Source organism: Poecilia mexicana, unplaced genomic scaffold (genome assembly GCF_051168715.1).
Source record: "Poecilia mexicana isolate PSO_F unplaced genomic scaffold, ASM5116871v1 scaffold_8, whole genome shotgun sequence".
NCBI classification, from domain to species: domain Eukaryota; kingdom Metazoa; phylum Chordata; class Actinopteri; order Cyprinodontiformes; family Poeciliidae; genus Poecilia; species Poecilia mexicana.
This window is the reverse complement of record NW_028263377.1, coordinates 26781215-26797239: the sequence shown is the minus strand read 5'-3', so window position 1 is coordinate 26797239 and position 16025 is coordinate 26781215. Positions and strand designations below refer to the sequence as shown.

Genomic DNA, 16025 nt, shown 5'->3' with positions numbered 1-16025 from the left:
CATGTTTGTATTTTTACTGTAATTTTACAAGATACTTTATAAAATTTAACTAAACTAATGAGGTTTGTACATGTGGTACGCTGTTGCTATGACCAAATAATAGCCGTTATAAAGTCAAAACCTAAGATAACTGCAACCAGTTTATCCCGCCTAAATATGAGATTAAGACACTTTTCAAACTACCTTTTGTGTTTATATAACTAAACAACCTAAAGCAATATTAATATTAATTTAAAAACCTTATCGAAAATAAATTTGGCCTTTTATCAACTTATTTCATCAGCTCCAGTTTACTCACAGGGACCGTTTCTTTAAGGCGGGCAGAATTCATCATCTCGTAATCTAATTGGCTGGAATTTCGGTCACTTTGAAGGATCTAGTTTCTGATTGGTTGACTCTCTGAAAGCCTCGGAAGTGTCATTTTTGGACTTGGGCTAAACTTCGGCATATGTGGAGCGGCGCATCGGCGACTCCGAGCTGATCGTTGACAGTTAGGATTAAATGGCGGCCAGAAAACACTGAAACAGGTTGGTTTTGATTTTCTTTTTGTTTCAGAATGGGGTGTATCACCGCAGCTGTTGTTTTCCTCCGGACTTAATGGAGATGTTGTGCTTGCTCTCTCAGCCATGAGCCGAGTTTCATTGTCTTTTTGACCAAAACAAACTAACCTGATCTAAGCTAGTTACTGACCAAATTTTCTATCAAAGAGACTTTATTTTTATTCTGCAGCACAGATTTAGATCAAAATGCTTTCTTTTAATCTCATTTGGAGGTGAAACATCTCAACTTTTTAGCGAGCACGGTGCTGAAGTTCGTTTGTGATTTGGTGCTTCCGATTGAGTAAAGGGCTATTTCACAGTTTTTAAATAATCAGCTGTAGTTCAAAGATCAAATATGAACTTTATTATTGTAAACTGAATTTATATTCTATAAATCGAAATAAAACTATTATTATGTTGTGGACGTTCAAAATTAAACATTTTTCTGGTATTATAGCTGTTTAGACCAGAATTAGCAGAGTGATGCTTGGAAATTAGTGTTGAGACTGGTCATACATTGAATTATTCTAGGCTGAAAATATGATCTTTAAGTGAATTTGGTGACTTGTAAATTGTCTCAAAATAACAGTTTTCAATGTGAATATAATATTTTTTTATGTATCTAGTTTGACTCAAGCAAGTTAATTTTCTAGAAGGATAGCAATAATACTGCACATACTGCAGTATCATAAAGGCTTGATAATAATAAACAAATGTTGAATAATTCAGTTATTATTTGACTATTTCAAGTAGTTCAGATTTTCAAGGGTTTATTAGAATTGCCCTTTAAATCAGGATCAGATACAGAATTTCACTCAGGTGCGGAATCAGATGCCAACTTCAGATCATCGCATCGTGTTTTTCCATCATAGCTTAAAAAGTAGTGCATTTATTTAAGACTAATTTTGTTGCTAAGTGAACAGATTGTGTGCCGAATTTTTATGAACACATTATTTAAAATAAATATTAGTTGTGTTAGCATAGGGTGCCACTACTTGCTGAGAGTGGTGCAAAATTAAAAATGCCCAATTTTCTAATGGAATTATGTTCTCTCCGTTTAAGAAAAGGCACCTTTTGAGGTTTACATGAGACAAATGAGGTGCTGTTGAGCTTTAATGTCCTGATCTGAGCGTGGTGGATGGAGGGTTAACTTCACAAATAACTACAGAAATAAGGAAGTCATTCTGATCGAGTTTAGACATGTTCTCGTGTTATAGTTTCGTCATTGCTGTGCTCTAATAATAATTGTGAGAGTTTGCAGCAGAGTGCTTCTCATAACTCTCCTGTTAGTCAGAGCTTATGCATTTTGTTAAAGGCATGCAGGAGCTGCAGAAAAGACACAAAAACAACAGATAAATTATGGAAGCCATGAAACGGGGTGCAGACTGACCTAAATACTCTGCTGAAAATTTACTCCGTTTACTCCAACAACATGAAACAGAAACCTTTATCCACTTGTTTCTTGTCATCTTTGCATCACGAACACACATAAAAGGTGTTCTGTGAAATGAAAACAAGCCTGAGTTTCTAAGCAGACAAAGAGAGGAGCAGCACATTGTGCAGAGGGTGTATAATTTCAGCTCTTGTTCCTCTGAACGCACTCTGTCAGGAGAAAGAAGCGACAGAACAGTAGTGGGTGTTGTTTATGTCAAAGCCACTGAGCGAGTGGATGCCTGCATATTTCTTTAACCCCATATTTGCATTCATATGAATGTAAACACAGATACAGTGCGAGCTTATTCAGATGCAGAGATGGTTCATTTAGCTTTATTTTGGGCCACATTTTTAAAATATTGCAAATACAAACACCTTTCTAAAAGAAACAAAGCATTCGAACCGAACCAGAGTTCACTTCAACCAAACTCAGACCGAGGTTCATTACACATTCACCTCCCAAAGCGAACCTTTCTAGACAAGCCAACCGCAGTTTGATTAAATCAGATTAAACAGGACCGGTGTGAATGCATCCTTGTGAAATCTCATTCTTTTGGTCACAACCCAAAGCACATGCACTTAAATGAAGGAGAAATGCAGATCAGTCAGTAAATCAGGAGCTTTGCCTTTCTGTTCAGATCTCTCTTCACCACGATAAACAGGATCAAACGCCACACCGATCCATCTATCGACCCGAGATACGTAAACTCCTCCAGTTTGGGTGGCAGGCCTTCGTTTTCAACCCGAAAATGAAGGCTTTCTGTTGTTTTCTAGCTCAAGGCCTGGATTTCTAGCTCAAGACCTGGATTTTGAGATACTGATTCACTGCTGCTAACCGCTACAGAACTGTGTTATTTCCAAAAAGAGCCGATGTTGAGTCCAGACACCTTTGTGTTTTGGACCAGAATCTCCTCCAAGCCAGATTCTAACAGAGGAAGAGTTTTTTGCATCCAAGAGTTGATTCAGTCATGATTGATTGGATGTGTTGGTCAACTGCGCCGTTTTGACCTGAGAAACTCCATCCATAATCTTCATCCATAATCTCCAAAATCAGCAACACACACAGCCTTATTCTGTTGCTGATTGGTTGGACCGCTTTTCAGCTGGTTTTGAAGATGCATGAATGACACGTGTTCTACAGGAGACTTTGCAGACTTTAAAAGGTGAAGTTTGATGCTGCCTGGTGACTTCCTCTTCAGACGCTGTAAAGGAAGCGCGGCCGACCGCAGCGCAGAGCCAGGCAGAGTCGCTGCTTTCACTTCTGATGATGTGAAACCAGCAGGAGAGGCGATGAAGCGGTTTGAAACTCCACCTGGTGGTTTTCCATCAATGTTCAATGCTGTGGATTCATCTAGAGATTTTTGCCTGTTGATGGTTTAAAATCAAGTTTTCATTCAGTTTCTGAGGTTTTTGATGGATTTTATTTTCTCGCATTTTTCAGCAGATTTCCTTTAAAAACATCAAAGTTGATGTCAGGCTGCCTTCCTGCTCACAATGCTGAGTAATTGTTCCTGATTTTTAAAGCTCTAACAGTTATTGACGTTACTTTGTTCCATGTTTTATCATTTTCTGCACAGCCTGTGACTTTGGCATTAACACGAAGCCAAAATAACCAAATAGATTATTTCTGTGACCTTTGATAATGATTTAAAGTTCACAGGAAGCGCTTCATTAACCGACTTTCAGTCTGCAAACTGTAGTCCAGACTGGAAAGGTTTGTTGCGTAAATTTATCACGGTGATTTTAGCAATTGTTACATAAATACCTGCTGAAGTGGCTTTTAAGCGACTGGTGGGTTAGTAGTAGCCAGGTGAAACAGGAAGTGGTTTTGTTGTTGGTACAAACGAGTCAAAATGTTCTGCAGGTTGTTTTTCTCTGGTATATGATGCAGGTCGTTAGAAAGACTCAGGATAAGATTTAAAAGATGTTTCTCATCTCCATAGCAACAACAGAAGCATTTCCACAAGAAGTGAAGAATTTTAGAGCAGAGGAAAATCCCTGAGTTCATCGACCGAATCATTACCTCGATGGATGGATGGATGGATGGATGGTTTTATGGTTGGATGGATGGATGGATGGATGGATGGTTTTATGGTTGGATGGATGGATGGATGGATGGATGGTTTTATGGTTGGATGGATGGTTTTATGGTTGGATGGATGGATGGATGGATGGTTTTATGGTTGGATGGATGGATGGATGGTTTTATGGTTGGATGGATGGATGGATGGATGGTTGGATGGATGGATGGTTGGATGGATGGTTGGATGGATGGATGGATGGTTGGATGGTTTTATGGTTGGATGGATGGATGGATGGATGGTTTTATGGTTGGATGGATGGATGGATGGATGGATGGATGGATGGATGGTTTTATGGTTGGATGGATGGATGGATGGATGGTTTTATGGTTGGATGGATGGATGGATGGTTGGATGGATGGATGGATGGATGGATGGATGGATGGATGGATGGATGGTTTTATGGTTGGATGGTTGGATGGATGGATGGTTTTATGGATGGATGGATGGATGGATGGATGGATGGATGGATGGATGGATGGATGGATGGATGGATGGATGGTTTCATGGTTGGATGGATCTTTATATAAATGATATCAGTAAAGTGTCCAATGTATTAAAATTTATCTTATTCGCCGATGACACAAATATTCTAGCCTCTGGCGACAATTTAGAGCATCTTCTCTCAACAGTCACTTCAGAGATTAGTAAGTTAAAGATATGGTTTGACCATAACAAATTATCCCTAAATTTGGACAAGACGAAAATCATGGTCTTTGGGAACTGTTATAAAAATACTGAAATCCAAGTTCAAATAGAGGACGTAACTCTACAAAGGGTTTTTGCTAATAAGTTCCTCGGTCTAATAATAGATGACAAAATCAGTTGGAAACCTCATATTAAACATTTACAGAGTAAACTCAGTAGAAGTATATCCATATTGGCTAGAGCTAGACATGTATTGAATGTTAAATCACTTCATATTCTATATAACTCTCTGATTTTACCATATCTATCATATTGCTGTGAAGTGTGGGGAGTTAATTACAAGAGCTCTTTACATCCGGTAACCGTCCTACAGAAACGAGCCATTAGAATCATCCATAATGTCGGTTATTATGAGCATACAAACCCGCTCTTCATAAAATCCAGAATTCTCAAATTTGACGAGCTTGTAGAATTTAAAATGGCTCAGTTTATGTTCAAAGTATCTAAAAAGTTGTTACCTGAGCACATACAGAGCACGTTTTCTGAAAGAGAAGGGGGGTATAACTTAAGGGGTCACTCAAACTTCAAGATCCGCAATTTTAGAACAACAAGAAAAAGCTTCTGTATTTCAATTAAAGGTGTAAAGTTATGGAACAAGTTACATGAAGATTTAAAACAAAGCAATAGTTTAACACAATTCAAAAGAAAGTACAAAGAGGTAATTTTCAATAGATACACATACGGGTGACAGAAAGCAATAAGGTGTGTATTGCAGATAACTTGGTGTAAGGGTTTAGAAAGACAAACCAGCATAAAATGGGAAAATGTATAGGTAAATATTAGTAACTGTTACTTCTGACTGCCACTTTGATTTTGATTTTTTTAATGACAGTAGGACTCTAAAGTTTCAAGTGTTTAGGGGTAGGAGTTTATAAGTTCTCACTTCTTCCTACCCCATTTTGAGCATGATATGTTAACTGAAACAAAAAAATCTGTATTTTCTCTTCTTTCTTATGCACTCCTTGTTACTGTGCACAATTTTATTTTTATATTTGTATCATGTTCGAATAAAATTTCATTTCATTTCATTTCATGGATGGATGGATGGATGGATGGATGGATGGTTTTATGGATGGATGGATGGATGGTTTTATGGATGGATGGATGGATGGATGGATGGATGGATGGATGGATGGATGGATGGATGGATGGTTTTATGGTTGGATGGATGGATGGATGGTTTTGTGGTTGGATGGATGGATGGATGGTTTTATGGTTGGATGGATGGATGGATGGATGGATGGTTTTATGGTTGGATGGATGGATGGATGGATGGATGGATGGATGGATGGATGGATGGATGGATGGTTTTATGGTTGGATGGATGGATGGTTTTATGGTTGGATGGATGGATGGATGGATGGTTTTATGGATGCATGGATGATTTTATGGATGGATGGATGGATGGATGGATGGATGGTTGGATGGGTGGATATCCACATCTTACAGTATTTAATTGCCACTTAGTTTATTGTTCTAGTGAATCGATGAGCTCCAGTTGTTATTCCAGTGTTTTGTTGTTATTCTAGTGATTGTTTTGTTGTTATTCTAGTGATTGTTTTGTTGTTATTCCAGTGTTTTGTTGTTATTCCAGTGTTTTGTTGTTATTCCAGTGTTTTGTTGTTATTCCAGTGTTTTGTTGTTATTCCAGTGTTTTGTTGTTATTCCAGTGTTTTGTTGTTATTCTAGTGTTTTGTTGTTATTCTAGTGTTTTGTTGTTATTCTAGTGTTTTGTTGTTATTCCAGTGTTTTGTTGTTATTCTAGTGTTTTGTTGTTATTCTAGTGATCGTTTTGTTGTAATCTTCCAGCTGTTTTAATATTATGGTAGAAACAGTCTCAGTTTTCTGCTCCTCCATTGTCTCTCTGTTCCTGTGGTCATGCAGTCACAACAGCAATGCAGTCAGAAATGCAGCGAATATGAAACCGGTTATTCTGGACAATCAGATCTGCTGTCTGACATTTTGTTGCTCTCCTCTCACCGACGTCGCTCTGCCGTTTTCTCTCTCCTGGCTCCATTGTTTTTCCGTTTTTAATAAAAATCTGTTTTTCTCCGTCAGGAGGCGGGAGGATGTCTGTGGAGGTGGACTTGCTGCTGCAGGAGGCGAAGGAGAGCATCGAGGCGGCGCAGAACTACCGCAGCGAGCTGCAGCAGCGGCTGCAGGGCCTCAACCAGGCGCGCAAACAGGTATCGCCCTCCCCGTGTTTACGCCCTGGGGTGAGAGCCGCCGCCGGCTGCCCAACGTCATCACAGCTGAAACTAACAAAAACTGAAATTCAGAAAACATTTTCCTTAATTGAAATGAATAAAAAAGCAGTAATTAATGGATAAATATTAAGTAACTGTAACTACATGGTGCAATTAAACTAAAACTAAAGTATACTGAAATTATAGACATAACATCCTTTGGTTTTGTGTTTATGAATCTATTTATTAGCCCTTCAAACCAATACGAAATTGATTTTTTTATTCTCCTAATTTTAAATAATTAGGAGAAAACAAAATATTTAACTAATAAAAACTAAAACTAAGCAATATTTAACTAAACTAAAACTAAACTATATTTTTGCTAATAATAACTAATAAAAGCTAGCCAACACACTCTAAAAACAAATAAAACTAACTGATTAGTGAAGCTAAAGGAAAGTCTGGACCCGTTCCGACCCCTGCAGGCCGATCCCAGAGTTTTCTCAGGAGTCGGTTTTCTGCTGGATCTCTTCCTTCCCCTGCTGTTGAGTTTTAGCGTCCAGCTGCTCACTAGTAAACAATGCAGCCATTTCCTGTTTCTGCTGAGCAGCTGAGAGGAGTGATGACAGGAAGAAAAACGAGAAACATGAAGCATGTCTGCTCCAAACTCAAAGGTTAAAGACAAACCAGTCCTGATGTTTGCAGAAAACAAACATTATATATTATATAGCAAATATTCTTATCAGTTGGAAAAAATGGAACAACATTTGATAATTTCTGACACCAATTAAGTCAGGATTTTGATCGCTCTTTCTAATAAATTAATCATAAGCAGATCTGGGTGCAGCAAAGTCGGTTTTTGGGTAAAAATCACCAGATAAATGTGGAACTTGCAAGAAAATGCAAAAAGTCTGAATATTTAAAATCAATTATCGTTGATGTTGTATAAAATCTCCATCTTTAGTATTATTTTTAAAATTAAAATTAGACATTTTAAAAATATATTTTTCCATATTTTTTATTACAAAAATGTACTAAATTAAATAAATATTTAAAAAATGTATAAAATAATTTTAAAAGTTTCTGCTTTTTTTTTACTTTAAAAAGTCTGTATCAAGCAGCTTCTGGGTCGCAGATTAGCATGTAGCATGTAGCACAGCACCACCGTGGTGGCAGTAGTCGGATCTGCTCTGTTCTGATTGGTTAATCAATTTGCTGGTTAAATTGTTGCTGTTTTGGAGAATTATTCCTCTATTTTAACTTTTAGACAGTTATGATGCGTAACCGTGGCGACGCATTATCTACAACTAGGTTCATCTCAAAAGCTTGAATAGTACCTGAACTTTGACCCCAAATCCCAGAGGAGGTGAAATGGAGGGTTCACAGAAAGCAGAGCAGAGAGGGAGAAGTTCAACCTGTCTCTTATCCCCAACTCCAACGTCTCTAATCGTACGGACAGACAGAGATTTAAAGACAAGCAGCACAAGCAAAGGAGGTGGATTAGCAGAGCTGCTAGCAACTGATTCTGCTGTTTACAAAAACTTTAGTCAGAGGCCTCTTCAGATTTGTTGCAGCACTGACTGCTACTGGAGATAAATTCTTTCAAGATTTAATTTCCCTGTTGGATCAATAAAGTTTTTTATTGGCTTGTTTTTCTGCTGCTGTTGGAGGAAAAACCTGGAAAATAAGGGTTTCAGCAGCATGTGAGGACATGTAGGGAGAAGATAACCTCGAAGCCTGCAGACGAATGATTCATGTGATCCCAGTTTGTGTCCCAACGTTCCCAGCGTTCCCATGACACAGACAGCAGGAAACACAAACCCGCAGTGAGAGTAGGGCTAGCAGGAGATAGCAGGATGTTTGGGATCCAGGACAATCTTATCAGCTCCATCGCAGGAGGAGGAGTCCAAACATTTTTGGAAAACTATTCCTGCATTGTCTGACAAAGTTTTCTGGAAAAAGTCGGTGTGTGTTTCCACTTTCTGTCACGGCCTCCATGTTTTATCTGCTGCTGTTAATCAGACTTCCGCTTCCTGTCTCTCTGCTCGCGTTGTGAAATCCCTCCGACTTCGCTCTGTGTGTGTGTGTGTGTGTGCGTGCCTACGTGTGTGTGTCTGTGTGCAGGTGTGTGTGTGTGTGCGTGCCTGCGTGTGCCTACGTGTGCCTACGTGTGTGTGTGTCTGTGTGCAGGTGTGTGTGCGTGCCTGCGTGTGCCTACGTGTGCCTACGTGTGTGTGTGTCTGTGTGCAGGTGTGTGTGCGTGCCTGCGTGCGTGTGTGTGTGTGTGTGTGTGTGTGTGTGTGTGAACAAGAGGAACTGAAACATGGTTTACTCTTCGACTTCCTGACCAGCTACTGGTGTAACAGGCTGGGATTTTAGCTGCATGTCCAATTCAGATATGATTATAGATAAATAAAAATAAGAAATAAAATTAGAATAATAAAATTAATTAAAAAAAAACAATTGAAGAATTAATAAGAATTACTTAATTTTTAAAAATTAAAAAATTAATCTGACCCTGCAGCAGAGGGTGAATCTTTTTTATTAAGTACTAAATACAAAATAAAATACTTTTACTGAAAAATTAATGGAATTAATTTAATTTTTAAATATTATTTAATTCACCGTATTAAAAAATTGCCACCTTCTGCAGATTTTTCCTTTTTTTTTTTTTTTACACATATTGAAATTAAAAAATACTTTATTGATCCCAAAGAGAAAATAAATGTTGTGCAAGTCATATTAAGTCAAATTGAGTTATTGTAGATAGTGATGCCTGTGTTACAAATACATTAAAATATGTATTTTGCAATGAAAGTATTCATTAAGTGAATGTAAATTAATTACTTTACATAAATAATATTGTGACTTTCTTCTCATTTGACTTTTGTTCTGGTAAAACTGCATTTCATTCTAGTATCATGTATATCAAAAATTGGTCTTTTTTGAGACTGTATACTCCAGTTAATAATTAATCGATAGGTAAATTAGTTGACGATTCATCACGATTAATCGATTCATCGCTAGTTTAGATACATCTTAGCACAGAGCCAAAGTGGGGAAAAATATCAGCATTTACTAGAGAAGCAACTTCAGCTTTCAATCAATGGTTTATATGTTCCAATGTCCTAGTCAAAGTCCCTCCAGGCCTGATTGAAATGCCATGATGTGACTACATGTGGCCTCTTCCTCAGATCCGGGGCAGCTCCGGCCAGGCTCGCGAGGCCCTCAAGAGGCACTTCACGGAACTGCAGGCGGCGGCCGGCCGCTTGCTGTCGGAGCGGCTGGCCGGCCTGCTGGCCGAGGTCGACGCCATCGAGGCCGACAGCATCAAGCCTCTGGACGACTGCCAGAGCCTCATCGAGCACGGCGTGGGGCAGGCCGACGAGCTGCTGAGAGAGGGTGGGTTTGATTCAAACAGTTAATCAATCAATCAATTAACCGCATGATACAATGAAACGACCCCAGTAATTTCCATTTGCATGATTTATCGTTTTTCTCCTTCTACCAAAAACTGGATGATAAAACGCTCCAGTCTGGTGCTTCGGTCTTAACTAGCCCTTTTTTTGGAGGACAGTTTTGCTTGTTTATTTTAATGTGTTCATGATTATAATGACTGTCTGCAGGAGAAGCTGCTCTGCGCTGCGGTCTGGGAGAGAAGGAGGACAAACTGGGCAGCTTCACGAAGAAAGCCATGCACATCCAGCTGGACAGGTAGCAGAGAAAACGCTCCGCGCCGCTGCGGCATCGATCCGGCGTTGCTGCAGCTGATTTCTGTGTGTTTTCCAGCCTTCCCGAGGTCCCGGCTCTGGTGGACGTCCCGTGTGTTTCGGCCCAACTGGACGACTCCGTCCTCAGCCTGCTGAGGGACAAAGTGTCCCGCCACGGCGCCGTCTCCTCCCATCCGCCCGTCCAGATAGAGGAGCTACAGGAGCGGCCGGGCGGCATCCTGGTCCGCTGGTGCAAGGTCGGCATGGCAACGCTCCAGAAAAATAAAAAACTTTTCAATGTGAAACTGATTTTTATTTTTTTTAATATCTGTACGTCCTGATTTGCAGGTGGATGAGGACTTTGCTGCTGCAGATTACCGGCTGCAGTACCGGCGGTCGGGCAGCGGGGGGAGCCAGTACGAGGACGCCTACATCGGCCGGGAGTGCGAGTTCCTGGTTCTGCATCTGGACCCGCACTCGGACCACCTGTTCCGGGTCAGCGCCCGGGGCGAGGGCCGCACCGAGTGGAGCCCCTGGAGCGTCCCGCAGACGGGCTACACCACCCTGGCTCCGCACGGTACGGGGCTCCGGTTCTGACCCGGTTCTCATTTGGGAGGAAGGGAAGGATGGACAGACGCTCTGAGTTATAGTGCCACTGCTGTGATGATTCTGAACTGAATCATCCATCCATCCGAATCCCAAATTTAAATTCTTCTTTCGTTTCTTCTGCTTCTCAGTTAAATCAGTTCAGTTTTAAACCAGCAGGGGGCAGTAGTGACTGAACTGTAACAACGCTTTACAAACAAAACGTTCCTGATCGACTCTCACAGTTGATCAGGAACTGTGATCAGTTGTTCCTGATACGTCAGTTGGAAAACGTACACGTGACGTTTTCTTCTGCAAACTGAAAATCAAGAAAATAAGAGAAAAATGCTTTGAAGCTTTTAGTTTTACCAACTGGAGGAAGTCTAGTCAACATGTTGGGTGAAGGAAACCCAAACTGTTCTGCTGCGTAGCTGACCATTGGTCCGATTAGGGAAGTAAACCTGCAGCTGACCTGCTGCTGACAGACGAGTGTTAAATACCGCAGTAGCGTCCAGAGGCCCAGGTTGGATCTGTTGTTTTTCTGCAGAGTGGCGTTCGGGGACCGAGGGCTACATCCTCAGCAGCAGGAAGAACATCGCCCTGCGTAACGACTCCGCCCAGAGTCGCTGCGCCGTCCTGTACTCCAACGCCCCCACCTACTTCTGCGGCCAGACGCTCACCTTCAAGTACGTCACACACAAACACATCGTAGCGCTGCAGAATGTTGCTCTATAGAAATGTTACAGCGCGACGTCACGTGCAAAAAACTGCTTGCTAACGATGACCATCATTGGTTTCAGCTGCCAACTTGTCAACATAACATGCTAAATATTAAATGTACACGTTACGCTAATTGTCAACACTACAACAACGAGATAACGAGGTCAGGAAAACAATTTTAATAAAAACAAAAACTAGTGACTAAGAGGGCATCAGGTCAGTTATGCTAGCTTGACTTTGACAATCTTAACATGTAGATGTGCTGCATAATTCTGTGTTTTGGGTCTGTTAGAAAAAAAGGCGACCAGTACCAACGTTGACAGATCCTCTGTAGAGCAGATGTTTCAGTTAGCTAATCTACCACCGCTGTGTCAGATTAACTAATAGCAGTTGTAGCTAATCTACCACAGCGATCGCTAATTAATAATCACAATATAAACATCAAGCCTGAAAACATAAAACTGTAACAGATTGAATGTTTTGTTCTCTGTGTGTTTTTTGGTGTTGAATCCTGATACACTAGGGGGCTGTTGTCAGTCAGTTGCTATGGCAACAACTTTGTGTGCAGCTTATCGGACACAGAGCGATTAAAAAAAAGAATATGAATCACTTTGAGTTGTTAATGATTTTTCTGTGTTGAAGATCAAGGATTCATTTTGTTAATGAAAATCTTTCCACCCCCTTACAGCGCAGCTGTGAACGGCAGGTAGAAAGAATATTTTTTAGCTTTTATAACCAGCCTGTTTGTGCTTACAGGATCTCTGCAGCTGGCCAGATGGATCGGCTGGACAGCCTGGGAGTTTGCATCGACACTCAGAGCGGAGACGAGTCGCTGCAGAGAGACCAAGCTGTCTGCATCTCCACCAACGGTTCGCTCACTTTACAAACACCCTACAAGAAAAAACTGCCAGGGCTGCAATGGTTCTGGGTTTTTCATTATGGTTTTACAGGGGGTCTTGCTAGCTATTATTAGTTAAACACTGTTTAGTAGAGGTGTCTGATAGGCATATTTTGGTATCAATATGATGCCAAGTAAATATAGAGCCAGTATCGCCAACACTAATGCTTACTATGCAAGTATAATAAGTAGAAATATACTTATTAAATGTTATTGATGAGACATTTCATAACTCAGCATTTAGTTATATTGTAGTTTACCTTGTCTCTGTTGTGGAATGTAACTACTAACATAAAAAGATAGTAAAGATAGTACAGTAATAAAAATCATATGATGGTGAATTGAAACGCTTTTCTAGCTAAATTCTGCTGGCAAAGTTTGAAAACCTAGCTTGAATATTACTGTAGGAAAATGTATGAACCCTGATTTATAGAGAACTGGAGTCAGGAAATATTATTTACTTATTATAAAAGATTTATTGCTGCAAAGTCCCCCACCAGTTACAGATCTTTCATGTTTCTGCCCTCCAGGCGCCGTTTTCGTCAACGGCAAAGAGATGACCAATCAGCTTCCGGCCATCACCGTGGGCTCGGCCGTGACCTTTGACATGGAGGTGGTCAATCTGCTACCCGTCAGCAACAACAACCTGAGCGAGGGCAGCCATTTTAAGCTGCGAGTGACGATCGGCTCCGGGAACCGGGAGGTGGTGTTCGACTGGCTGGTGGACCAGGCGGTGGACTGCCTCTTCTTCGGCTGCTCCTTCGTCCACTCTGGCTGGAAAGTTCTCGTGTTTTAGGAAAATTAATCCTCCGATTGCCACCGCTACCTGCAACGCAACTTTCCACCATCCAACAAAGTTTTCAAGGGAAAAAATCAAAGGAATATTTGTCTTTTGATCATGACAACGCGGCTGACTATCAAACATGTTTGCTTGGATCTGCAGGTTTCCTTCAAATGAAATTCAATAAAACTTTTCACTGTAGCAGCAGTTTAAGCACATTTCTAAACAAGTACTTAAAAACGAAAGCAATGAAGCCCTGTGACAGCTTTTAGTAATCTTACATTTTATTTGCTTTTTGTCTTAGTTGGTTAAAATCTGATTTACAGAAAGAATGCATCAGGGAGCCTATAAAGAGAAATTTAACTCACGTATTTATTACCTTTGCTGAGAGGTAATCTGACTCATGAAAGGGGGAATTGTAGTGGGCCTAATAATCAGCCCTGAGGGATCCCATGATGAATTGGAGGAAAAAGTGTGTTTTTATTCTCCCTCGGTTCCATTTTACAGTTTATCCAGATGAGTCTGAACTCCTCCTGAGGTTAAAGTCCAAATTTAGGGGCTGCGTCCTTTGAAAGCCACATTTGAAGGTCAAAGCAACGCAATCAGTTTTATTTTTTTATTATAAAATTTTAATTTATGATTTTTTTTGGGCCTACAAAGTGGGGAAATTCAGTATGCATTTTATAATTCATTTTTACATTTTTTATGTTGACATACTAAGCAGAAGAGTTCAGTTTACTTTCACATGAATTTTTTTGTGGTTCACAAAGTAGGAGAAAAGTTACGTTTTTTTTTACTACCTTTTATTTTTTATATTTATTAGTATTAAAAGTTGTCTGTACAAAAATTTTAATCACAAACCGGTTGAGCTGTTGTAATTTGCATAGACATGTTTAATTATAATTGAATTAATTCAAAAGAATTACATTAAAAGAAAACCTTCAACAGAAAAAACTTCGGTGAAATGGCGAAATCTAGAGTTTCATTGTTTGTAAGTGAAGAAATGCTGATTTAACCACGTCACGGTTGCTAGGCGACCTGACATGCGCAGAGGGAAGGGCGGGAATTTCGCAGCGTCTCCATTCTGGTGTTCGTGGTGAACGAAGGACGCAATCCCAAGATTTGAACAAGTCGGATGCTCTGAGCTTTCTCCTCTCGTTTTAATCACAGAACCGCCTTAGAAAGTTGATCAATAGAGAAAAACAACTGATAAAGATTTAAGTGGAGCAGAAATCTAGTTTCATTGTACGTGAAGAAATGATTTATCTGAGAAATTAGGTCTGTCCTGATGACTTTGTAGTTGCAGCGGTGATTTTTCTGTTATTTTATTCCAGATCCTTCTCACTGAGTGGGTTGTTGTTGTTTACAGGTTTTGTTGAGACTTTTTAAAAGTATATTAATCTATGCAATTAATTAGTTTTACCACAGAAGCAGCTTCACAGCTCGAGGGATGATGTTTTAAATAATTTTGCTCACTGTGAATGTCGCACACACTCTTTGCCACCTAAAAGCAGCAGTTACATTTTTTACTAAATGAATCTTTGCTTCTAAAGCATCTTGAATGCCAGAATAATGAGCTTTGAGAAAATATGTTTTCTATTAATCTAGGAGTGAAACTGTGTTAATTTCAGACTGTGGAGCTCGTTCACCTGACGCTGATTTTTGAGCCAAAAACCTTCACATTAAAATGTCTTTTGCCTTTTTGTCCCTCTATAGAGTTGGAGAAAAATGCCAAACTGGTTCTTAAAAGCATAAAATATCCATGAATTACGACTTTTGTGACAATCCCGACAGTATTCACACCACCGGGTTCATATCGCCACCGTAGTTCATTCACCTCAGTCTGATCTTTTTCTGTGAATTTCTTAAACCTCTTTCTCAATCTGTAGGTCAAAGAAAAAAAGTGTGTTGTATTTATGTGTACTTACTCACATGTAGCAGTTTAAATGAGGATCCTGCACACGTCTGGGACTGAACCATAGGAAGGCTTCGATGCTGGATGACAACGAACTTTTTCCAGTTGCCTAAAATCCTAATTTATCTGTGGATGTTTTCTTTATCCTCGCTGAGGACAACTGGAGCCGGAAACGGGTTCAGTTGATGGTACAAATGTCCTGAAATCAACCAACAGAACCTCAGAAATGAAAAACAAAACTTCCCCCTGTACCGGGAGGAAGGTGAAATGGCGACACCTCGTGGTCAAAACTGTGCATTGCATCGTTGTTCACACTTTGGATCAATAAAAAAATAAACTTTCTGCTGTTCATTTTGTGCTTCTTGAAAATAAATTTCTGGTTTCATGCAAATGTGGAATTTACATCTTAAATAAAAACAACTACATTTTAACTTCAATTAGTTTGCTAGCTTACTGCTAACAAATTTA

At 39.9% G+C, this 16025-nt stretch overlaps 1 protein-coding gene across 1 annotated transcript; it reads left to right on the top strand.

Annotated features, from left to right (window-relative positions):
• Positions 1–400: 400 nt before the first annotated feature.
• crlf3 (cytokine receptor-like factor 3) lies at positions 401–15899 on the top strand. Its single transcript, XM_014982689.2, has 9 exons — positions 401–527; positions 6821–6948; positions 10143–10350; positions 10575–10662; positions 10738–10915; positions 11007–11235; positions 11791–11929; positions 12720–12832; positions 13392–15899. Exons 2-9 carry the CDS (start codon positions 6832–6834, stop codon positions 13655–13657), a joined length of 1338 nt encoding a protein of 445 aa, XP_014838175.2. The 5' UTR covers positions 401–527; positions 6821–6831; the 3' UTR covers positions 13658–15899.
• Positions 15900–16025: the final 126 nt, after the last annotated feature.

Coding starts and splice junctions, on each gene's coding strand:
- crlf3 (XM_014982689.2), top strand. CDS start 6,832: ATGTCTGTGGAGGTGGACTTGCTGCTGCAGGAGGCGAAGGAGAGCATC. Junction 10,663..10,737: donor ATGCACATCCAGCTGGACAG/GTAGCAGAGAAA, acceptor TGTGTTTTCCAG/CCTTCCCGAGGTCCCGGCTC. Junction 12,833..13,391: donor TGTCTGCATCTCCACCAACG/GTTCGCTCACTT, acceptor TCTGCCCTCCAG/GCGCCGTTTTCGTCAACGGC.